Source organism: Triticum urartu, chromosome 5A (genome assembly GCF_056163025.1).
Source record: "Triticum urartu cultivar PI428250 chromosome 5A, HENAU_Tu73, whole genome shotgun sequence".
Classification (NCBI taxonomy): Eukaryota; Viridiplantae; Streptophyta; class Magnoliopsida; order Poales; family Poaceae; genus Triticum; species Triticum urartu.
The window spans coordinates 272030565-272056415 of record NC_141877.1 but is presented as its reverse complement, the minus strand read 5'-3'; the positions used below and the strand labels follow the sequence as shown (position 1 = coordinate 272056415).

The window sequence follows — 25851 nt, the reverse complement described above, 5'->3', positions numbered from 1 at the left end:
CACCGGGGCACTGGTTGCTTTTGGTTGCGGGTGCTTCGTTTGTTGCTTCATGGAAACATCGCCAAGTACCATGACTTCACCTCTTGCTTGACAAGTACCGCACCGAACGCCAAGTACCACGACCCACAAGACCGAGAACGCCAAGTACCCCTTCGAGCTATCAAGACCGCAAGCGCCAAGTAACACGACGAACCTCGAAGACTTTGGATTCGACAAGTCCGATTACGCTCTTGTACAACTACGTTGCCGAGACCGGGACCGGGAAGACCGACGACGCGGAAACACCAAGTACCCCTACGCGCGAAGATGCCTAAGACCGTTTCGGGATTCATCAAGTACCACTACCGATGACTTGAACACCTACGAAAACGTCTTCCACTACTGTCGCCGAGGTCACGAGTACCTCTACCGACGACCTCGGAACGTGTACGATGACCGTTGTCGAAGACCCGTACCTCTACCGCTTCCCGAACATGTACCATGACTTCCACGGCGGCCGTGAACAACTACTTCCCTTGACGAACTCGATAAGCTTCGAAAACGCACTCTTCGAAGGTATAACCGCCGGAACGACGCCCGTGGACCGCATGCATGTGATGTGTTGTATGAGTTGCACCCTATGTTTGCACCGTGTCCGAGTTGTCACTTGCTCGGTCCTCCTCATTTGCCGCTAACCCGTGGGAACCCAGTAACCGGGAGCACCCCACCGTTTATCGCATGACCCGCTCCCATCACACTCTCTTTTGCACCGACATCTCAATCGAGTTACCGGAACCCGGAATGTTGCCTTGGCATCATTTTCGTTATCGTCGCCATGGCACCCCATTCGTTTTCGCCACGATGACAAATGCTTCATATCACGCTAATGGGAACATTTTCATAAAAATTGCATAAATTTGCACATGTCATCCGCATCATGATAACAACTTTTATAATGGTTAAAATTGTTGTTTGCATTAAAATTTCTAAATGCATATGAGGTTTTTCCGGACTTGTTGTTTGTTGTTTCCGGCCTCATTTAAAATGCCTAACTGTGTTTTTTACTCATGTTAACCAACTTTTAATTTTGTTGAGTACCTAATCGGGAGTGAACTAAATAACGGAATGTGGTGTTTTGTCAATATGCATCCCGATGCATATTGAGCTCCACTTAACTTGTAGTGTTGTTTGTGCATTTTGCCATGCCATGCCCTCATTAAACCGGATATGCATCATACTTGGTTGTGCATCATGCCATGTTTATGTGGTGGTTGTTTTACTATGTTGTTTGCTTCTTTCCGGTGTAGCTTCTTCGGGTTAGTTCCGATAACGTCGCGTTTGTGAGGATCCGTTCGACTACGTCCATTTGTCTTCTTCATGGACTCGTTCTTCTTCCTTGCGGGATCTCACGCAATATGACCATACCCTCGAAATCACTTCTATCTTTGCTTGCTTAGTTGCTCGCGCTATTGCTATGCCGCGATACCTACCACTTGCTTTATCATGCCTACCATATTGCCATGTCAAGCCGCTAACCCACCTTTCCTAGCAAACCGTTGTTTGGCTATGTTACCGCTTTGCTCAGCCCCTCTTATGGCGCTGCTAGTTGCAGGTGAAGATGAAGTTTGTTCCATGTTTGGAACATGGATATGTTTGGATATCACAATATCTCTTATTTTAATTAATGCACCTATATACTTGGTAAAGGGTGGAAAGCTCGGCCTTATGCCTGGTGTTTTGTTCCACTCTTGCCGCCCTAGTTTCCGTCATACCGGTGTTATGTTCCTTGATTTTGCGTTCCTTACGCGGATGGGTGTTATGGGAACCCCTCGACTGTTCGCTTTGACTAAAACTCCTCCAGCAAGGCCCAACCTTGGTTTTACATTTGCCTCATCTAGCCTTTTTACCTTGGGTTTCCGGAGCCCGAGGGTCATCTTTATTTTAACCCCCCCGGGCCAGTGCTTCTCTAAGTGTTGGTCCAACCTGAGCAATGTCTGGCGCCCCCTGGGCAACCAGGATCTATTCCAACCTGACGTCTTGCTCATCCGGTGTGCCCTGAGAACGAGATATGTGCAGCTCCTATCGGGATTTGTCGGCACATTCGGGTGGCTTTGCTGGTCTTGTTTTAGCATTGTCGAAATGTCCCATAATTTTGTTCTTCTCCATGGCCTCTTCTCTTAATTCTTTTGGCCTATCTCTTTTGCTGAAAAGATAGAATAAGAGAGAGAGAGGAGCTCAACCAGTCTACCAGGCCACCTGGGCCTCCCAACCTCCCACAGTCCCTAGGCGCGGCCCTCCCTCTCCTCTAGGCCCATCCTTCCCCGCTGCCCACCTGGGCCTCACAAACTCCTGGGCCAGCCTCCCAGCCCGCGTGCCCTAACCCTAGGCCTCGGCCTCTCCTCTCGATCCCCATCTCTCCCTCTCGTCCCCAAGGCCGCCGCCACACATCGCTCACAGGGGAAGCGCCCGATCCCTTGCCTTGCGTCGTCCCCTTCCTCTCGCTCTCTCCCTCGCCCAGTAGCGCACACCTCCGTCGCCCGCCTCCGTTCGCCTGGCGCTCCTACCCATATTCCCTGTCGCGCCTATGCTCCATCGCCGGACTGCTGCCCTCCGCGCGCCCCCTTCCTGGCTGCTCCTCCTTCCACACCCTGTGGCAGCTGCTCTTCCCGGCCACCTCGTCGCACCGCGACCTACCCCTGCGCGCGCGCCGCCCCGCTTCGCCGTGCGCTGCCATGGGCCTGAGCTCGTTGGAACCCGCATGCCATCGCCTCTGCTGCGCCTCCCTCTTCCTCTTCTGCTGCAGTGCAGCGCCACCGAAGTACCGCCCCGACCTCCGCGACCAGCTCCTCCCCTATCACCCCGTTGCTGCCTCACGACCTCGGCTCCACCTGCGAAGCCCGACGCCTCTCGCCATCTCAGCTTCGACCCCGACCAGATGCGCCCGCGGAGCTCCTCGAATGAGCTCGCCCGCGGACCCTGCATTCCTCGCAACCTGCGCTGCCTGCCGGCCCCGTCTCCGCCTCGCCGTCATTTTGCTGCAGGAGCCGAGACGTCGCCTCCTTCAGTTCGTCGGTCGCCGTCGCAGCCTCAACCTCCATGGATGGCTTCCTCTACATCCAATGGGAGGACACCCGCTGCGTTGACGGGATCAGTGCCGCTCCAGGACACTCCATGCTTCTCCAGGACGCCTTGTTTCCTCTTTTGTTCGGCCACAAGTGCTTCGACCATCATACAGAGCACCGGGGCACTGGTTGCTTTTGGTTGCGGGTGCTTCGTTTGTTGCTTCATGGAAACATCGCCAAGTACCATGACTTCACCTCTTGCTTGACAAGTACCGCACCGAACGCCAAGTACCACGACCCACAAGACCGAGAACGCCAAGTACCCCTTCGAGCTATCAAGACCGCAAGCGCCAAGTAACACGACGAACCTCGAAGACTTTGGATTCGACAAGTCCGATTACGCTCTTGTACAACTACGTTGCCGAGACCGGGACCGGGAAGACCGACGACGCGGAAACACCAAGTACCCCTACGCGCGAAGATGCCTAAGACCGTTTCGGGATTCATCAAGTACCACTACCGATGACTTGAACACCTACGAAAACGTCTTCCACTACTGTCGCCGAGGTCACGAGTACCTCTACCGACGACCTCGGAACGTGTACGATGACCGTTGTCGAAGACCCGTACCTCTACCGCTTCCCGAACATGTACCATGACTTCCACGGCGGCCGTGAACAACTACTTCCCTTGACGAACTCGATAAGCTTCGAAAACGCACTCTTCGAAGGTATAACCGCCGGAACGACGCCCGTGGACCGCATGCATGTGATGTGTTGTATGAGTTGCACCCTATGTTTGCACCGTGTCCGAGTTGTCACTTGCTCGGTCCTCCTCATTTGCCGCTAACCCGTGGGAACCCAGTAACCGGGAGCACCCCACCGTTTATCGCATGACCCGCTCCCATCACACTCTCTTTTGCACCGACATCTCAATCGAGTTACCGGAACCCGGAATGTTGCCTTGGCATCATTTTCGTTATCGTCGCCATGGCACCCCATTCGTTTTCGCCACGATGACAAATGCTTCATATCACGCTAATGGGAACATTTTCATAAAAATTGCATAAATTTGCACATGTCATCCGCATCATGATAACAACTTTTATAATGGTTAAAATTGTTGTTTGCATTAAAATTTCTAAATGCATATGAGGTTTTTCCGGACTTGTTGTTTGTTGTTTCCGGCCTCATTTAAAATGCCTAACTGTGTTTTTTACTCATGTTAACCAACTTTTAATTTTGTTGAGTACCTAATCGGGAGTGAACTAAATAACGGAATGTGGTGTTTTGTCAATATGCATCCCGATGCATATTGAGCTCCACTTAACTTGTAGTGTTGTTTGTGCATTTTGCCATGCCATGCCCTCATTAAACCGGATATGCATCATACTTGGTTGTGCATCATGCCATGTTTATGTGGTGGTTGTTTTACTATGTTGTTTGCTTCTTTCCGGTGTAGCTTCTTCGGGTTAGTTCCGATAACGTCGCGTTTGTGAGGATCCGTTCGACTACGTCCATTTGTCTTCTTCATGGACTCGTTCTTCTTCCTTGCGGGATCTCACGCAATATGACCATACCCTCGAAATCACTTCTATCTTTGCTTGCTTAGTTGCTCGCGCTATTGCTATGCCGCGATACCTACCACTTGCTTTATCATGCCTACCATATTGCCATGTCAAGCCGCTAACCCACCTTTCCTAGCAAACCGTTGTTTGGCTATGTTACCGCTTTGCTCAGCCCCTCTTATGGCGCTGCTAGTTGCAGGTGAAGATGAAGTTTGTTCCATGTTTGGAACATGGATATGTTTGGATATCACAATATCTCTTATTTTAATTAATGCACCTATATACTTGGTAAAGGGTGGAAAGCTCGGCCTTATGCCTGGTGTTTTGTTCCACTCTTGCCGCCCTAGTTTCCGTCATACCGGTGTTATGTTCCTTGATTTTGCGTTCCTTACGCGGATGGGTGTTATGGGAACCCCTCGACTGTTCGCTTTGACTAAAACTCCTCCAGCAAGGCCCAACCTTGGTTTTACATTTGCCTCATCTAGCCTTTTTACCTTGGGTTTCCGGAGCCCGAGGGTCATCTTTATTTTAACCCCCCCGGGCCAGTGCTTCTCTAAGTGTTGGTCCAACCTGAGCAATGTCTGGCGCCCCCTGGGCAACCAGGATCTATTCCAACCTGACGTCTTGCTCATCCGGTGTGCCCTGAGAACGAGATATGTGCAGCTCCTATCGGGATTTGTCGGCACATTCGGGTGGCTTTGCTGGTCTTGTTTTAGCATTGTCGAAATGTCTTGTAACCGGGATTCCGAGTCTAATCGGGTCTTCCTGGGAGAAGGAATATCCTTCGTTGACCGTGAGAGCATGTGATGGGCTAAGTTGGGACACCCCTGCAGGGTTTTGAACTTTCGAAAGCCGTGCCCGCGGTTATGGGTAGACGGGAATTTGTTAATATCCGGTTGTAGAGAACTTGACACTTAACTTAATTAAAATGCATCAACCGCATGTGTAGCCGTGATGGTCTCTTTCCAGCGGAGTCCGGGAAGTGGACACGGTTCTTCTATTATGCTTGAACGTAAGTAGTTTCAGGATCACTTCTTGATCACTTCTAGTTCACGACCGTGCTTTGCTTCTCTTCTCGCTCTTATTTGCGTATGTTAGCCACCATATATGCTTAGTGCTTGCTGCAGCTCCACCTCACTAGCCTTTCCTACCCATAAGCTTAAATAGTCTTGATCTTCCGGGTGTGAGATTGCTGAGTCCTCGTGACTCACAGATTCTTCCAAACAGTTTCAGGTGCCGATGATACCAGTGCAGATGACACGGCTGAGCTCAAGTGGGAGCTCGATGAAGATCGTGTTCGTTGTGTTGTTTCGTTTCCAGTTGATCAGTAGTGGAGCCCAGTCGGGTCGATCGGGGATCTAGCATTTGGGGTGGTCTTTCTTTAGTTTGGTTCCGTAGTCGGACCTTGATTGTATCTGGATGATGTAATGCTATATTTATGTATTGTGTGAACTGGCGATTGTAAGCCAACTCTTTATCTCTTTCTTATTCAGTACATGGGATGTGTAAAGATTACCCCTCCCGCGACATGCCTACTATGCGGCTATGCCTCTAAGTCGTGCTCCAGCACATGGGAGATATAGCCGCATCGTGGGTGTTATAAGTTGGTAATCAGAGCCTTCCCCGACTTAGGAGCCCCCTGCTTGATCGAATCGCTGGCGTTGTTGAGTCTAGAAAAATATTTGAGTCTTATAGGATTATATATATCGGAGAGTAGGATTCTTTTTACTCCTCATTCCCTTCGTCGCTCTGGTGAGGCCTCCTGACGTAGAGTTTTGACTCTTCTCTTCTCAAATTTCACTAATTATTTTTAGGATCACGCGGGTATCTTGGAATCGTTCCGATGGTTTCGTGATGAGAACATTGTTCTTCGTGCCTCCTGACATTTAGGGGTTGTGTCAGTGTCCCGGGGAGTTGAGCTCCGAGGTGTTGTCGTCACAATTTTATCGTTGCAGTTCTGGAATTCCTGAGTTCACCGACATCGAAAATCACTTTTATGCAGTTGTTGGTGAGATAACCTCGACGCCACCGAGTACTGGGGCGGGAGTTCGGGAGTATTGCCATAACTCGTATAACGGATGCTTTTCGAAGGTTGAGGTAAATGATTTCCGAAGGTTTCTTTGTTATGTGTTGAAGGATGGATACAGATGGATGTAGGATTTGCTAGTTTTGGGTGAGATATTATGCTTCCCCTGTATCCCCAACACCTGATTGCATAACCGGAAAGTTTCAGGAGATTATAAGTGGGAATTCAAGTAGCTCCTAGGATATCTTTCCGACAGATGTATGATATGAAATTGGGGTTCGACGTCTAGTGGTCCGCCTATCCACGGTTGGTTTTACAGTGGTCTCATAGTGTCTTAAAGAGTCCTTGGCTATGCTAACTCGGGGACGCCTCATATGTCATGTGCACTGCCTTGTACATGATGGTGCTGTACGATCGAGCCCGTGTGTGCCCCACCACGAAAACTTCAGACGAAATCTCTATCATATGTTTGTTCCGGCTTATTTTGCAAGACAATCCTTTGTTTTTATTTTCAGTTGTGGTATTCGAGTTGCTTCAGTGTCAAGTGTTGATTCCATACCTTATTCTAAACGGTGTTATCATATTTCTATGTGAATACTAATCATTCTTGATCACTGAGATTGTCATGTCAATCCTTTTCAACCGGTGTGTTTTCTCTTCAAGTGGATCCGATCATTTCAACATCCGCAAGATCACCTCTCGGTTTTCCCAACGTTGTTCGTTTCATCCGTCCCCAAGTTGCTTTTGTTTTTTCCCGCCCTCCCACCCTTTTTCTTCAAGGACTCAGATTTCTTATTCAAGTATCCTTTTATTGATGGGAAGCATCTCCATTCTTTTCTGTCAATGTTCTTATTCGGTGATTCTCAGGAAGATACTAACGAAGCCCAAGTTCATCTCTATTCGTGCCCTTTCTTCTTTGGTGGATTCAATTCAAGCTTTACCAATCATATCTTTTCCTCGTTGCAAATGCTTTTCCCATGCCGGTGCACCTCATAATCATCCATTTCTCGCTATTTAATTGTTCTGGAGTGCTGAAGATCTCTCAGAAGAATAACGTTTTCCATTCTCAATCTGTTCAAGATATCTTGAGGTTGTTGTCTCATTCAAGCCATTTAATTCAACCGGCACAATCTATCTTTTAAATCATTCAACGGTGTTTCTCTTGAGTGGGCCCTAACCCACAGGTCTTTTCCCAGGATCTTACTTGACTCTTCTAATTTTTTCGGAGGTATTCTCAAATTCTTTTTGAAGTTTGACGTAAGAATGAATCATCATCAGTCAGATGGTTTCTCCAATATCTTTCAAATTCTTTTCATTGTTGACTCAACCTCTTCGCTTTTCATTCTCCCGGGGTGTCTCATCAATTATCATGGTGGTGTTTCTCGTCGTCATTCTCGGATTTGAAGACCGAAGAGGAGTTCCTCTTAAATTCTTACCTGTTCTTCAAAATATTCGTGGTTCTAGCCTTATGCCATCTTCTCATAATTGTTTTTGATTGTGAGAATTCTTTTTACCCATCCGGAGCAATTTAGGAGTCTTTTCAGTTTGATTCTCCGAAGGTCATCATTTCGGGTTTATTCATTCTCATCTTTTAGCTCTCATTCTCCAAATCTTACCGTTGCATCGCTTAAGTATTCTCTAGTCAATTCATGATCTCTTCGTTTCACTTGTATCTAAATTCCCTCAAGTATCTTCATTAGTTTTTCCAATTCTACCTGGTGATTTGTGCCTTTGCTACTCTCATTTTCAATTCTTACGGTGGTTAACGCAAGAGTTTTATTCCTTGATTATCATATAAATTCATTCGTTCTTTCGAATCCTAACGGTGGTTCGTCGAAGCCTTTTCTCAAGTTTGTGCTATATCTATCTTAATCCTTTCCACGAGAATAAGTAGTATGACAAATCCGTTGCTTGTCATCAATTTAGATTGGTGAAGGATACGCATAACAAAATTCTTATTCTTGCTTCATCCAAATAATGGATTCTTTTCTTCTGGAGATTGTCCATGATGAGTTAATTCTTGATTACAAGTGAGTCATCTTTCTTTTCCAGAGTTCCAAGGTTTTCCTCTTTATCTCGTCGCGAAGCTCCATCTAAACCATTACAAAGCTTCACCTTGTGCTTTCAACTTTCCTTTCTTTTTACCACCATTTTGTTACCGGAGTTCTTCATGGAGGCTCTACATGGTGGTTCATCAAGGATTCCTTTCATTCTTCAATTGTTCGTCAAGATTTCTCTCGAAGCTATGATCCGCCAAGCTCTACTTCAAGTATTCTTCATCTTGCATTTCGAAGTGCAATTCTTTCATATCTCATCTTTTGAGGTGGTGGTATGTCATTCTTGATAATTTCCCTTCGTGTTTCAGGATTCGCAAGTTGTTAAGAATGAGATATTTAAACCCACCAATTTCTCCATTGGAGTTATCTTGGGTTATATTACACCTAAAGCTTTCCCCTAAGGATTGTTGCTATTTATGGTGCTTATAAATGACCCAAGTTCTTCAGTTACCCTCCTAGTGAATTAAGTTTCTCGTATCCTTGTTCATATCAATCCAATCTTTTGTTTCCGTTTGTGGCAAGTTTTCACCTCAAGTTTTTGAGATGTTTTCCATAAGCCCTCAACAAGCCGGTTCTTTTCGTTGTTGATTTCCCAACAACTCTGTCCAATCCTTCTTTTTAAGGATGCTTTTCAAATTCAATTGTGCTAGAAGATGTCATTTTCTTCTCAATTCTTTCCTTTCCAATGATCCAACTTCTATTCTTTCATTCTGGAGGCATTGTGATGTTGCTCTCTTCACTCATCATCTCAGATTATGAGGACCATGTTCTTTTTGTGCTTATCCATTTTACCAGAGTGTCGTGCCCTCTTTTCAAGTTCTCTCATCTTATCAAGTTTTGCCTCCCTTCTCAACCGGAGTGCTGTCTGAAATCTTTCTTAACCCTTGTGCCGTTCTTTCAATAGTTCCGGAGGCAGTGTGTTTTGATCTCCTCAAGTGTCCTCTCATCTTTTTTTAAGTTCTTGTTCTATTCCTTCCATTTTTAACCGAAGTGCTGCCCGAATTCTTCCTTTCTCATCTCGTTTTAATTGGAGTGGCTTCAAAATATATCTTGTCTCTCAACCTACAAGGCTCTAGTAAGGCTCCTTGTTTCTCTTTTTCTAACGGAGTGTTTTCAACTTTGTTCATCTTCATTGTATTCTTTCTTTCGTTTTGTTCAACCTCTCAAGGTTCTTTGGCTTCACTCAATTGTCAAGAAGCAACTTAGTTTTACCTCTTCTCTTCCTCTTCCATTTCTCTCCGGTGTCATCCTAGATCTCAGGACGAGATCCTCTTGTAGTGGTGGAGTGTTGTGACGCCCCAAGACCGGTGCTCCAGATGCCTTTGTAGGATCGAAAGTATGTCTAGAGGGGGGTGATTAGACTACTTGACCAAATAAAAACTTAACCTTTTCCCAATTTTAGTTCTTGGCAGATTTTAGCTAATTTAGGACAAGTCAAGCAATCATCACATAATTCAAGCAAGCATGCAAAGAGTATATAGGCAGCGGAAAGTAAAGCATGCAACTTGCAAGAATGTAAAGGGAAGGGTTTGGAGAATTCAAACGCAATTGGAGACACGGATGTTTTTCCCGTGGTTTGGATAGGTGGTGCTATCCTACATCCACGTTGATGGAGACTTCAACCCACGAAGGGTAACGGTTGCGCGAGTCCACACAGGGCTCCACCCAAGGGTAACGGTTGCGCGAGTCCACACAGGGCTCCACCCACGAAGGGTCCACGAAGAAGCAACCACCCACAAAGGGTCCACGAAGAAGCAACCTTGTCTATCCCACCATGGCCATCACCCACACAGGACTTGCCTCACTAGCGGTAGATCTTCACGAAGTAGGCGATCTCCTTGCCCTTACAAACTCCTTGGTTCAACTCCACAATCTTGTCGGAGGCTCCCAAGTGACACCTAGCCAATCTAGGAGACACCACTCTCCAAGAAGTAACAAATGGTGTGTAGGTAATGAACTCCTTGCTCTTGTGCTTCAAATGATAGTCTCCCCAACACTCAACTCTCTCTCATAGGATTTGGATTTGGTGGAAAGAAGATTTGAGTGGAAAGCAACTTGGGAAGGCTAGAGATCAAGATTCATATGGTAGGAATGGAATGTCTTGGTCTCAACACATGAGTAGGTGGTTCTCTCTCAGAACATATGAGTTGGAATGGTGTATGTGTTCTGATGGCTCTCTCCACAAATGAAGAGGAGGTGGAGGGGTATATATAGCCTCCACACAAAATCCAACCGTTACACACAGTTTTCCAATCTCGGTGGGACCGAATCAACAAACTCGGTCGGACCGAAAATGTAAACCTAGTGACCGTTAGAGATTTTCGGTGGGACTGACATGCAACTCGGTAGGACCGATATGGTTAGGGTTTGGGCATAACATAATCTCGGTGAGACCGATTACACAAACTCGGTGAGACCGAATTTGGTAATTAGCTAACCAGAGAGTTGGTCAGGCAAACTCGGTGGGACCGATTTGCTCTTTCGGTGAGACCGAAAAGTTACAAAGGGGAAACACTGAATTTACATTGCAATCTCGGTGGGACCGATTCGCTCTTTCGGTGAGACCGAAAAGTTACGAAAGGGAAACAGAGAGTTTGCAACCCCATCTCGGTGAGACCGAGATCCCTATCGGTAGGACCGAATTGCTAGGGTTTGGCAGTGGCTTATGACAAATGAAAACTTGGTGGCGCCGGATAGGAAGAATCGGTAGGACCGAGTTTGGCTTAGGGTTTAGGTCATATGTGGATATGGGAAAGTAGTTGAGGGTTTTGGAGCATATCACTAAGCACATGAAGCAAGAGGCTCATTAAGCAACACCTCATCCCTCCTTGGTAGTATTGGCTTTTCCTAAAGACTCAATGTGATCTTGGATCACTAAAATATAAAATGAAGAGTCTTGAGCTTTTGAGCTTGAGCTAATCCTTTGTCCTTAGCATTTTGAGGGTTCCACTTTCACATCCATGCCATGCCAATCATTGAGCTTTCCTGAAATAATTATCTTGGAATAGCATTAGCTCAATGAGCTATATGTTGTTATGAATTACCAAAACCACCTAGGGATAGTTGCACTTTCAATCTCCCCCTTTTTGGTAATTGATGACAACATATAGATCAAAGCTTCGACAAATGATAATAAGCATGAAATATATCGTTGCTTTGAGAAGTATGTGATAAGTAAGAGCTCCCCCTAAATTTGTGCATATTTAAAATTTGCTTTGGACTGCAAATGCACAAGGAGTTAGAGTCATGGGTTACTCTTCCATGTCACACACATCTTGGTGGAGCGCTTAAAATGATAAGAATGAAATACATGCACTTATCACCAAGAATAGTGAATGATCACATAAGATAGATAAGATAATAGCATTAAGCAAACATTAAGTGTAGCTTATGATCAAACACATGATCATCAATGTCTCACAAATAATGACGTAGTATCTCAAGCACTCAAAAGCAAACAAGTTCAAAAAACCACCAAATAAAGCAAGAGAGAAAAGCAACACTCTCTCTCTCTCTCGAAGCCTATGATCTATACATCTTCTCCCCCTTTGGCAACAAGTTACCAAAAAGTTCCTAGAAAATGCATAGTGCTAGATCGACGCTCAGGCTTGATCTTCTGGTGGTGGTGGAGTCCGGATCACTCCAAGGACGAAGGCTTCGGTAGACACTGAAGTAGACGCTGGAGTTGGAGCTGAAGTAGATGCTGGAGCTGGTGGAGCTGAGGCTGTAGCTGGTGCTGAAGTGGTGGCTCTGGTGTCAGCAACTGGCACGGCAGATGACCTTGGGCCTCGTGGCACTCTGGCAAAGGCATGAGTGGTAGTCCTGCCTCTCCTCTCCTGCATGTCCTCCTGGAGCTGCTCCACTGCAGACTGAACTTCCGTTACTTTGACATCCAAGTCATAGAACTTCTGTTCCATGATTCTCTCTAGGCTCTGCTGATTCTGAGTGAGGGTGGCCAGACTTTGCTCAATCCTCAGTGTGGATGCAATCAAGTAACCAAGCTGCTCTTGTTTAGTCTTCAAGAAATACACAGATGCCTCCTCTTGAGTTGGCATCTTGGCAGCTTTCTCCTTTCTTGCCTTCTCCTTCTTTGCTTGTGCTTGAACTGATGATGGCTCATTCTCAGTCATGACCACTTGGTTATCCTCAAAATCTGGACGGATGGGCAGGTGTTCCTTGTCCAATAAGTATATGTCTGTGCCCATCTTAGAGTTGATGAGCTCCTGGATCTGAGGGGCATATCCGCAACTCCTCTTCTGATCTGCTGCAGTCCTTTTGATAGTTTCCACTATGAGGCTCATCACCTTGAACTTCTGAGGCACATCAAATACATGTTGCAAGTTGATCGCATGGCCTCTGATCATCTTGTGATCACCTGACTTGGGCAACAAGGTGTGCCTCAAGATCCAATTGATGGTTGGCAGTCCTGACAGAAGATAGTGCACTGAGCCAAATTTGAAAGTGTCAAGTGCCTCATTTGGAATTTCCTTATACATATTGGACATGGAATTGTGGTCCATTTTCTTGTTGGCATATATGTCCAAGTCATCATCATGCTCCTCTGGGGCATTAATGAGCTGTGCCCACTCAGCCACTGTAGATTGGTACCTTGTACCCTCAGACATCCATGTGATCTTTCCATCTGGGTAAAAGTGTGCCATGGAGTAGAATTGCATGATCAGTTCCTCGTTCCACTTTGTGAGCTTCTGCCCAACAAAGTCAGCAACTCCACAAGCACTAAAGCTGTCATATACTCCCGGGTAGTGTTCCTCCTTCTCCCTCATGTAGGTCCAGTCAACCCATCTCATGTCACAGACAATGGGCTTCTTATCTAGCAGCACTGTCTCATAGAAGTCCTGCTGTTCCTTGGTGTGAAATCTATAATCCATGGCAGTCCTTCTCCTTGAAGCATATGGATCTGCTTCTCTCCACTTCCTCAGCCCTGAATCTCTCCTGAGCTTCATGTCCTCAGCCACAGGATGAGCATCGTTGTGGTCTGGGATCTTGGGCTTGAGCTTTCTCAGAACATTCTCTTCCTCTTCTTCAGCAACAGTCTCAGGCACTGGGGCCTTGTTCTTCTCAGCTGCAGGAATGCTCCTTGTATTCCTCTTGGGTGCAGACTTGGGCTTGGAGGCAGCTTTGGGCTTAGATGCAGTAGCCCCTGATCTTATGGCATCACCCATCAGCTTGGGTGCCTTGGGTGCTGGTGCAGCTACCTCTTCTTCCTCTTCCTCTTCCATGATGGAAGCCTTTCCTAGCACTCTGGCTACGATCTTCTTGACCCTTTCCTTCCTCTTCTTGCCTTCTGCAGCAACTGGCTCTTGGGGAGTAGGCTTCTCAGTTGAGGCTCTTGCCTTTGACATGGGCTTCCTGCCTGCTGGCCTTTTGATCTTTAGGCCTGGCTTTGTGCCTTGAGCTGGCTCAACTCTCTTGGAAGTGGCCTCTTCCTCTGCCACATAGTCTTCATCTTTGGAGTCTGAAGTTCTCTTCTTCCTCTGTCTCGTGGCAGCCTTTGGCAAGTTGCTAGGGGTGCTCCTGCTGCCCTCATCTGAAGAACTTGAGAGACTAGTGCCCTCACTCATGTGCACCTGCTGCTCTGACATGTTCTGGCTATCACTTTGATCAGACATGCTGCAAGCTCTGATTGTGACCCTGTGAATAGGTTATAGATGAGATAGAGTGGATGAGCATCACAAAATGTAGAGATTTTTGCAAAAGAATGATCCAAAAACTTAGTTTTAGTTTCCCACTGAAATCATCTCGGATCTACCGATTTTCAAACTCGGTGATACCGAAGCAGTTTTGGAACCTAAACTAGTGAACTCGGTAGGACCGAGTCACAGTTCGGTGGCACCGAGACTGCTAGGGTTTCACAGAGTTCCAAAATCGGTCACACCGATAAGTAATTCTCGGTCAGACCGAGTCTCACTTGTGCAATGGCATAAGCCAAATCGGTGGGACCGAGTTTTTCAACTCGGTGGGTCCGAGATGGTTTCGGCGGAAACCTAAACCTAGAATTTTCAAATCAAACCTAATCTATGAGTTCATTGACTGGATAGAAGTTTATCAAACGTGGCTAGAATCAATATGATCACAATGTGCTAGGAATCAGATTGGGGAATAGCACAAAGATCGAGTCCATACCCTAGTTTGGCGGAGACTCGCTACGGCGGCAACGGCGGGGCAGAATTCCCGTTGACGGCGACGGAGACCAGCGACTGGAGGCGGCTGGCGGTGAGAAGACGATCCGGAGACCACGAGGGCAGAGCAGGCTATCGCGCGGGCGAAGGGGTTCGGAGAAATTTCCAAAATTTTGCCCGTGAATATATATAGCCCGACCCTGTCGGTGTGACCGAGTGGAACAACTCGGTGGCACCGAGATTCATAACTGCAGGCAGTTACTGAAACTCGGTGTGACCGAAAGGTTCAAATCGGTTGCACCGAGATCGAAAACCTAGATCAACTTAATGATCTCGGTAGGACCGAAAGTGGGGTATCGGTCAGACCGAGAATCATAAAGAGGTTTTGGAAGTTTAAGTCTATGATGAATCGGGGACTCCGAGCGCTCCTCACACAGAGTGGTTCAAATCTGACTTGATCAAATTTTGTGATGCAGCATGAATAGAGTTTGAGACGAGAAAAGCATACATAGCTAGAGGAGGTTCTTAGGCATTCTTGTCCATCCACTTGGCAGAAGAAGATAAAACCAAACAATCAAAACAACAAGTGGATGTCCTCGAATGAGTAAAAGATGCAACCAGCATGCTCACACAATAAGATGGCAAATGAAATATGTGACAAGGCATGCACAACCAATTCTAGCATCTATCAAGCAATTTGCGATGACTAGGTCATCTATATATGAGTATATTGACTTAGGAGTCAAGTGAGAACACTTGATCATAGGTCATACTCATCGTTTAAGCTCAAGTGGGGTTACCACTTTTACATAAAGCATTGTTGTGTTCACATCTTTAGAGTTGCTTTAGCTCAAGTCTTAGAGTAAAGCTCCCCCTAGATGTGATATCCCCCCTAAGAGGGATGAACTAACCTTGGGTTTTGTCGATGATGACTTCATGTAGATGTTGAAGATGTGGATGCTCAATGTTGATGTAGATCACTTGGAGCTATCCATTTGAGTGAATTGCACTTTCAATACCTACATGGGTTAGTCCCACAAGGAACAAACAAGGATATCCATAGACATAGAGTGATGCACACACAAGATGATGTCCATGAAAACTTTTAGGTTACCTTGTCCCTTGTCTTACCAACAAGAGGGTTTGTGACTCCTTGAACTAGTGCAAGATGTGGAAGTTGATTGCACTTGTTCTTGCCAAAATGATAAGAGTGAAGTATGTTGGCGGAGTCACCCTCAAGAACTCTCTAGTTCTTCTTCTTTTGGATCCACATCATCTTGATGGGAATCCTTGGAGTTGTAGTCGTACTTGATGAAGTGGAACTTGAAGTAGTCTTGGGAATCCACTTGACTAAGGTCTTTGGAGCTTCTTCAAATGCGTCAATTTCCTCTTGAAGCTTGTCCTTGCCTTTTTGCTTGTAGTCTTGTGGTGGAAGATCATCTTGAGCTTGTGTCCCCTTGAAAGAAGTATCATACTTCTCTTGTTGAGGAATAAACTTTGTCTTGGGGTATTGATCTTCTTCCCACTCAACTCCATTGGCATTGAACTTTCGTTCAAAACCAACACCTTGATTCTTTCGGTGCATTCCTTATTTCCTCGAATTGCTTACTCCCGGCAAGGCTTTTGTACACTCCTTTCTCTATAATTCCCTTCAATAAACTATTTTCTTGCTCAAGTGTAACTTGGCTAAGAGAATCATTAGTGGAATCAAGAGAACTACTAGAAGCAACAATATTGGATTTAGCATGATCATTGTTACTGCTAGAGGAAGAATCTTTCTTGTTCTTGTTACTAGACTTGACTTGAGGCATGTAAGTGGATAAGAGTAAACGCTTGGCAATGTAAGAAGAGCTTTTCTTGCGGAGATCATCATTGATTGCTTTTAAGAACTCATGCTCTTGCTCAAGATTGAGCTTTTCAAAGCGTAATTTCTCATGAGCTCTTAAAAGTTCTCGATGATCTTCGAAGATAGTTTCATGAGCTAACTTAAGAGTGTTTAGTTCTTTAGTTAGAGCCTCAATCTTCTCCTTATCATTGTCATTCATTTTATCTTGATTAGCATGTTTAATTGACGTTTCATCATAGTATTCATCACTAGAGTTGTCAACAAGCAAATCATCACCTAACAAGTCATCTTCATCACTATTGAAATCAACATACTCGGGGTGTGTTACCTTAGGACCTTTGGCCATGAAGCATCTTCCAATTCCTTCATTTGGTGAGTCAAATATGTCGTAGGAGCTGGTTGACACAAGTGCTAGACCGGCAACACCTTCATCTTGAGTATCTTCGGAGTTGGAGTGATAACTTCTCTCGGAGTGGCTGTCGGAGTCAGAGCCGGATACCCATTCACCAACATGAGCTTGATGTCTTCGTCTTGTGTAGCTCCTTGATGATTTGTCCTTCCTTTCCGAATCCTTGCTTCTGCGTGAGTATCTTCGTTCATAACGATCATCTCTACTCCTTCTCTCTCTTGGTGGTGATTCTTTGCTTCTTCTTCTTGGAGAATCTTCTCTTCTCTTATAGGGAGCCGTACACTCATTGGAATCGTGTCCGGGTCTTCCGCAATTGTAGCAGTTTTGCTCTCGACTAGAAGATCTTTTGTCATTGTAGGACCTTGACTTGAAGCTTCTATCTTTGCTTCTACTCTTGTAGAACTTGTTGAAGTTCTTCACCATTAAGCTCAATTCTTCATTGAAGTCTTGTTTCTCACTTGATGATGTAGGGGCTTCACATGAGGCTTTATAGGCACCACTTGATTTGTTGTGAAGTTCCACTTTATCCTTAAGTGACATCTCATGAGCAACAATTCTTCCAATCACCTCCGTTGGCTTGAGATCTTTGTAATTGGGCATCATTTGGATCAATGTGCACACGGTATCATATTTTCCATCCAAGGCTCTTAGAATCTTCTTGATGATGAATCTATCGGTCATCTCTTCACTTCCTAAGCCGGCAATCTCATTTGTGATGAGAGCAAGCCTAGAGTACATTTCAGCGACACCTTCACCATCCTTCATCTTGAACTTGTCAAGTTGGCTTTGAAGCACATCCAACTTGGATTCCTTGACGGAGTCGGTACCTTCGTGCATATCAATCAAAGTGTCCCAAATTTCCTTTGCATTCTCAAGACGGCTGATTTTGTTGAATTCTTCGGGGCACAATCCGTTGAAGAGAATATCACAAGCTTGAGCATTGTATTGCAACATCTTCAACTCATCCGCGGTAGCTTCACGGTATGGTTCTCTCCCATCAAAGAAGTCACCTTGCAAGCCAACACACACAATAGCCCAAACGGCGGGGTTATGTCCAAGAATATGCATTTTCATTTTATGCTTCCATCTAGCAAAATTAGTACCATCAAAGTAAGGCCCTCTATGGTGATAATTTCCCTCGCTAGACGCCATACTCTCCTAGGTTGTGAAACCAAGGCTATGACCACCAAAGCTATGGAGATCAAAGCAAATGGAGACCAAAGCTCTGATACCACTTGTAGGATCGAAAGTATGTCTAGAGGGGGGTGATTAGACTACTTGACCAAATAAAAACTTAACCTTTTCCCAATTTTAGTTCTTGGCAGATTTAAGCTAATTTAGGACAAGTCAAGCAATCATCACATAATTCAAGCAAGCATGCAAAGAGTATATAGGCAGCGGAAAGTAAAGCATGCAACTTGCAAGAATGTAAAGGGAAGGGTTTGGAGAATTCAAACACAATTGGAGACACAGATGTTTTTCCCGTGGTTCGGATAGGTGGTGCTATCCTACATCCACGTTGATGGAGACTTCAACCCACGAAGGGTAACGGTTGCGCGAGTCCACACAGGGCTCCACCCAAGGGTAACGGTTGCGCGAGTCCACACAGGGCTCCACCCACGAAGGGTCCACAAAGAAGCAACCACCCACAAAGGGTCCACGAAGAAGCAACCTTGTCTATCCCACCATGGCCATCGCCCACACAGGACTTGCCTCACTAGTGGTAGATCTTCATGAAGTAGGCGATCTCCTTGCCCTTACAAACTCCTTGGTTCAACTCCACAATCTTGTCGGAGGTTCCCAAGTGACACCTAGCCAATCTAGGAGACACCACTCTCCAAGAAGTAACAAATGGTGTGTAGGTAATGAACTCCTTGCTCTTGTGCTTCAAATGATAGTCTCCCCAACACTCAACTCTCTCTCATAGGATTTGGATTTGGTGGAAAGAAGATTTGAGTGGAAAGCAACTTGGGAAGGCTAGAGATCAAGATTCATATGCTAGGAATGGAATGTCTTGGTCTCAACACATGAGTAGGTGGTTCTCTCTCAGAACATATGAGTTGGAATGGTGTATGTGTTCTGATGGCTCTCTCCATAAATGAAGAGGAGGTGGAGGGGTATATATAGCCTCCACACAAAATCCAACCGTTACACACAGTTTTCCAATCTCGGTGGGACCGAATCAACAAACTCGGTCGGACCGAAAATGTAAACCTAGTGACCGTTAGAGATTTTCGGTGGGACTGACATGCAACTCGGTAGGACCGATATGGTTAGGGTTTGGGCATAACGTAATCTCGGTGAGACCGATTACACAAACTCGGTGAGACCGAATTTGGTAATTAGCTAACCAGAGAGTTGGTCAGGCAAACTCGGTGGGACCGATTTGCTCTTTCGGTGAGACCGAAAAGTTACAAAGGGGAAACACTGAATTTACATTGCAATCTCGGTGGGACCGATTCGCTCTTTCGGTGAGACCGAAAAGTTACGAAAGGGAAACAGAGAGTTTGCAACCCCATCTCGGTGAGACCGAGATCCCTATTGGTAGGACCGAATTGCTAGGGTTTGGCAGTGGCTTATGACAAATGAAAACTTGGTGGCGCCGGATAGGAAGAATCGGTAGGACCGAGTTTGGCTTAGGGTTTAGGTCATATGTGGATATGGGAAAGTAGTTGAGGGTTTTGGAGCATATCACTAAGCACATGAAGCAAGAGGCTCATTAAGCAACACCTCATCCCTCCTTGGTAGTATTGGCTTTTCCTAAAGACTCAATGTGATCTTGGATCACTAAAATATAAAATGAAGAGTCTTGAGCTTTTGAGCTTGAGCCAATCCTTTGTCCTTAGCATTTTGAGGGTTCCACTTTCACATCCATGCCATGCCAATCATTGAGCTTTCCTGAAATAATTATCTTGGAATAGCATTAGCTCAATGAGCTATATGTTGTTATGAATTACCAAAACCACCTAGGGATAGTTGCACTTTCAGCCTTCCATGGCTTCCGAGGATCGTCATGTGATTTGTTTTGCTTGTTGCATTCATCTTTGCATATTTTGCATTGCATCTTGTCATCATGTATCATATCATTAATTCTTTTGCAACTCAACTAAATAAATCGTATGGATCTTCGGTCCATTTAAATTGAGGGAATTCACATGGTGATTTCTCTATATAACATATCCCCCAATATATTAGGGAGCTATAATAAATATTCCGTTCTTTTGGAATTAACCATAACACACTTGCATTTTAGTTCCATGCCTCTTCTGCTTCAAGTTTCACCTCCAAACCTTGTCGATAATTGTTTCTCCTTTTATCGAGGGTCCTCCAAAATCCTCAACATTTTTGCACACCCCTATAGCCTAGCCTCCATTCAAACTCCTTTGGCTCAAGTCAAATAAGTTTGAATTTAAATTCTCCTAACTTGTTGAAACCACTTTTGTTGGGGTGAAAATATTCCTTTAAGCCACACAAAAATGTCCCATAATTTTGTTCTTCTCCATGGCCTCTTCTCTTAATTCTTTTGGCCTATCTCTTTTGCTGAAAAGAGAGAATAAGAGAGAGAGGAGCCCAACCAGTCTACCAGGCCACCTGGGCCTCCCAACCTCCCATAGTCCCTAGGCGCAGCCCTCCCTCTCCTCTAGGCCCATCCTTCCCCGCTGCCCACCTGGGCCTCACAAACTCCTGGGCCGGCCTCCCAGCCTGCGCGCCCTAACCCTAGGCCTCGGCCTCTCCTCTCGATCCCCATCTCTCCCTCTCGTCCCCAAGGCCGCCGCCACACATCGCTCACAGGGGAAGCGCCCGATCCCTTGCCTTGCGTCGTCCTCTTCCTTTCGCTATCTCCCTCGCCTAGTAGCGCACACCTCCGTCGCCCGCCTCCGTTCGCCTATCGCTCCTACCCTTCTTCCCTGCCGCGCCTATGCTCCATCGCCGGACCGCTGCCCTCCGCGCGACCCCTTCCCGGCTGCTCCTCCTTCTACGCCCTGCGGCAGCTGCTCTTCCCGGCCACCTTGTCGCGCCGCGACCTGCCCCTGCGCGAGCCACCCGGCTTCGCCGTGCGCCGCCATGGGCCGGAGCTCGCCGGAACCCGCGTGCCATCGCCTCTGCCACGCCTCCCTCTTCCTCTTCTGCTGCAGTGCAGCGCCACCGAAGTACCGCCTCGACCTCCGCGACCAATGCCTCCCCTATCTCCCCGTCGATGCCTCACGACCTCGGCTCCACCTGCGAAGCCCGACGCCTCTCGTCGTCTCAGCTTTGACCCCGACCAGATGCGCCCGAGGAGCTCCCTGAGCGAGCTCACCTGCGGCCCCTACATTCCTCGTGACCTCCGCTGCCTGCCGGCCCCTTCTCCGCCTCACCGTCATTTTGCTGCAGGATCCGGGACGTCGCCTCCTTCAGTTCGTCGGTCGCCGTCGCGGCCTCAACCTCCATGGATGGCCTCCTGTACATCCAATGGGAGGAGACCCGCTGGATTGACGAGATCAGTGTCGCTCCAGGACACTCCATGCTTCTCCAGGACACCTTGTTTCCTCTTTTGTTCGGCCACAAGTGCTTCGACCATCATACAGAGCACCGGGGCACTGGTTGCTTTTGGTTTCGGGTGCTTCGTTTGTTGCTTCATGGAAACGTCGCCAAGTACCATGACTTCGCCTCTTGCTCGACAAGTACCGCACCGAACGCCAAGTACCACGACTCGCAAGACCGAGAACGCCAAGTACCCCTTCGAGCTATCAAGACCGCAAGCGCCATGTAACACGATGAACCTCGAAGACTTCGGATTCGACAAGTCCGATGACGCTCTTGTACAACTACGTTGCCGAGACCGGGACCTGCAAGACCGACGACACGGAAACGCCAAGTACCCCTACGCGCGAAGACGCCTAAGACCGTTTCGGGATTCATCAACTACTGCTACCGACGACTTGAACACCTACGAAAACGTCTTCCTCTACCGACGACCTCGGAACGTGTACGATGACCGTTGTCGAAGACCCGTACCTCTACTGCTTCCCGAACATGTATCACGACTTCCACTTTGGCCGTGAACGACTACTTCCCTTGACGAACTCTATACGCTTCGAAAACGCATGCTTCGAAGGTATAACCGCCGGAACGACGCCCGTGGACCGCATGCATGTGATGTGTTGTATGAGTTGCACCCTATGTTTGCACCGTGTCCGAGTTGTCACTTGCTCGGTCCTCCTCGTTTGCCGCTAACCCGTGGGAACCCGGTAACCGGGAGCACCCCACCGTTTATCGCATGACCCGCTCCCATCACACTCTCTTTTGCACCGGCATCTCAATCGAGTTACCGGAACCAGAATGTTGCCTTGGCATCATTTTCGTTATCGTCCCCGTGGCACCCCTTTCGTTTCCACCACGATGACAAATGCTTCATATCATGCTAATGGGAACATTTTCATAAAAATTGCATAAATTTGCACATGTCATCCGCATCATGATAACAACTTTTATAATGGTTAAAATTGTTGTTTGCATTAAAATTGCTAAATGCAAATGAGGTTTTTCCGGACTTGTTGTTTGTTGTTTCCGGCCTCATTTAAAATGCCTAACTGTGTTTTTTACTCATGTTTCACCTCTTGCCATGTTAACCAACTTTTAATTTTGTTGAGTACCTAATCGGGAGTGAACTAAATAATGGAATGTGGTGTTTTGTCAATATGCATCCCGATGCATTTTGAGCTCCACTTAACTTGTAGTGTTGTTTGTGCATTTTGCCATGCCATGCCCTCATTAAACCGGACATGCATCATACTTGGTTGTGCATCATGCCATGTTTATGTGGTGGTTGTTTTACTATGTTGTTTGCTTCTTTCCGGTGTTGCTTCTTCGGGTTAGTTCCGATAACGTCGCATTTGTGAGGATCCGTTCGACTACGTCCGTTTGTCTTCTTCATGGACTCGTTCTTCTTCCTTGCGGGATCTCAGGCAAGATGACCATACCTTCGAAATCACTTCTATCTTTGCTTGATTAGTTGCTCACTCTATTGCTATGCCGCGATACCTACCACTTGCTTTATCATGCCTCCCATATTGCCATGTCAAGCCGCTAACCCATCTTTCCTAGCAAACCGTTGTTTGGCTATGTTACGGCTTTGCTCAGCCCCTCTTATAGCGTTGCTAGGTGCAGGTGAAGATGAAGTTTGTTCCATGTTTGGAACATGGATATGTTGGGATATCACAATATCTCTTATTTTAATTAATGCACCTATATACTTGGTAAAGGGTGGAAGGCTCGGCCTTATGCCTGGTGTTTTGTTCCACTCTTGCCGCCCTAGTTTCCGTCATACCGGTGTTATGTTCCTTGATTTTGCGTTCCTTACACGGTTGGGTGTTATGGGAACCCCTTGACAACTTACTTTGAATAAAACTCCTCCAGCAAGGCCCAACCTTGGTTTTACATTTGCCTCACCTAGCCTTTTTCCCTTGGGTTTCCGGAGCCCGAGGGTCATCTTTATTTTAACCCCCCGGGCCAGTGCTTCTCTAAGTGTTGGTCCAACCTGAGCGATGTCTGGCGCCCCCTGGGCAACCAGGGTCTATGCCAACCCGACGTCTTGCTCATCCGGTGTGCCCAGAGAACGAGATATGTGCAGCTCCTATCGGGATTTGCCGGCACATTCGGGTGGCTTTGCTGGTCTCGTTTTACCATTGTTGAAATGTCTTGTAACCTAGATTCTAAGTCTGATCGGGTCTTCCTAGGAGAAGGAATATCCTTCGTTGACCATGAGAGCTTGTGATGGGCTAAGTTGGGACACCCCTGCAGGGTTTTGAACTTTCAAAAGCCATGCCCGCAGTTATGGGCAGATGGGAATTTGTTAATATCCGGTTGTAGAGAACTTGACACTTAACTTAATTGAAATGCATCAACCACGTGTGGAGCCGTGATGGTCTCTTTCCGGCAGAGTCCGGGAAGTGAACACGGTTCTTGTGTTATGCTTGAACGTAAGTAGTTTCAGGATCACTTCTTGATCACTTCTAGTTCACAACCGTGCTTTGCTTCTCTTCTCGCTCTTATTTGCGTAAGTTAGCCACCATATATGTTTAGTGCTTGCTGCAGCTCCACCTCACTACCCTTTCCTACCCATAAGCTTAAATAGTCTTGATCTCGCGCGTGTGAGATTGCTGAGTCCTCGTGACTCACATATACTTCCAAACAGTTTCATGTGCCGATGATACCAGTGCAGATGACGCAGCTGAGCTCAAGTGGGAGCTCGATGAAGATCGTGTTCGTTGTGTTGTTTTGTTTCCAGTTGATGAGTAGTGGAGCCCAGTCGGGTTGATCGGGGATCTAGCATTTGGGGTGGTCTTTCTTTATTTTGGTTCCATAGTTGGACCTTGATTGTATCTGGATGATGTAATGCTATATTTATGTATTGTGTGAAGTGGCGATTGTAAGCCAACTCTTTATCACTTTCTTATTTAGTACATGGGATGTGTAAAGATTACCCCTCTTGCGACATGCCTACTATGCGGCTATGCCTCTAAGTCGTGCTCCGACACGTGGGATATATAGCCGCATCGTGGGTGTTATACATGGCCACGAGAGCAGGATGGTCTGGAGGCCCTAAGCTGGCTGATGGATCTGCTTAGCGTGGAATTGGCAAGCCTCGCAGGACTTCACCAGCTCGGTCGCGTTGTTGAGTGTTGTAGGCCAGTAGAACCCACTGCGGAACGCCTTGCCGACGAGGGTTTGTGACAACGAGTGGTGCCTGTAGTCTCTGCTGTGTATGTCAGCTAGCAACTTGTTCCCCGGTTCCCTGGAGATGCATCGCAAGGAAACGTCATTTGGCTGCTTCCTGTATAGCTCACCATCCTGGATGCAGTATGCTGTAGCCTGTTAGGCCATGCGCTCCGCGTCCTCCTCTTTCTCCGGCAGCGTCCCTTGCGTCAGGTATTCCTTGAACTCCTTGGTCCAGCACCCCTCCTGAGGATCGAGCGCCAGGAGTAGGTGCGCCCCCGAGGTAGGTGGTCGGGGGAGTTCCCCCCGAGGCTGCACCGGCCCTGAAAGTGAAGGTGCTGCCGAAGGCTTGAAGAGCCGCTCCTCGAAGACGCCAGGCTCTTGGGGTTGGCGCTTGGATGCCCTTTTGGTGATGTCGTCGGCCTCCTTGTTGGTGCCACGGGGCACGTGCTGCAACTCTAGGCCCAAGAACTGCTTTTCCATTTTGTGTACCTCCGCGAGGTATGCCTCCATGTGCTCGTCCCTCGGCTCGTATACCTTGTTGGAGAAGTGGACGAGGAGTTGCGAGTCGCCCCTGATGGTGAGGCACTTCACCCCCAGGGCCACTGCAGCCTTAAGGCCAGTGATGAGGCCTTCATACTCCGTGATGTTGTTGGAGACCTTCTCGCCTTGCTGGAAGCAGAGCTACACGACGTAGTAGAGCTTGTCATGAGTGGGTGAGATGAGCACTGCTCCAGCTCCCGCGCCCTAGTGTGCGAACGCGCCATCGAAATACATGACCCAGCCATCTGGTGCTTCACTTCCTGGAGAGAGGGATCGGTCCTCGCCTGCTTCAAGCCCTGGGGTGTCAGTCCATTCTGCCAGGAAGTCGGTGAGCGCGGCTCCCTTGATGACCCTGGTTGTGCTGAACTCCAGCTGGAATGCTTGCAGCTTGATGTTCCATTCAGCGACTCTTCCAGCAACGTTGGGGCTCCTGATTACCCTCTCCAGCGGGTAGGCCGAGACGACCTTGATTGGGTGACCTTGGAAGTAGTAACGCATCTTACGCGAGGCCACCAAGAGCGCAA

General features: G+C 47.1%; 1 protein-coding gene across 1 annotated transcript; it reads right to left on the bottom strand.

The window, feature by feature from the left end:
• Nucleotides 1-24943: 24943 nt before the first annotated feature.
• Nucleotides 24944-25297, bottom strand: LOC147971032 (uncharacterized). Its single transcript, XM_087523789.1, has one exon. The coding sequence runs from the start codon at nt 25295-25297 to the stop codon at nt 24944-24946; it is 354 nt and encodes a 117-aa protein (XP_087379915.1).
• Between the last annotated feature and the right edge of the window lie 554 nt (nt 25298-25851).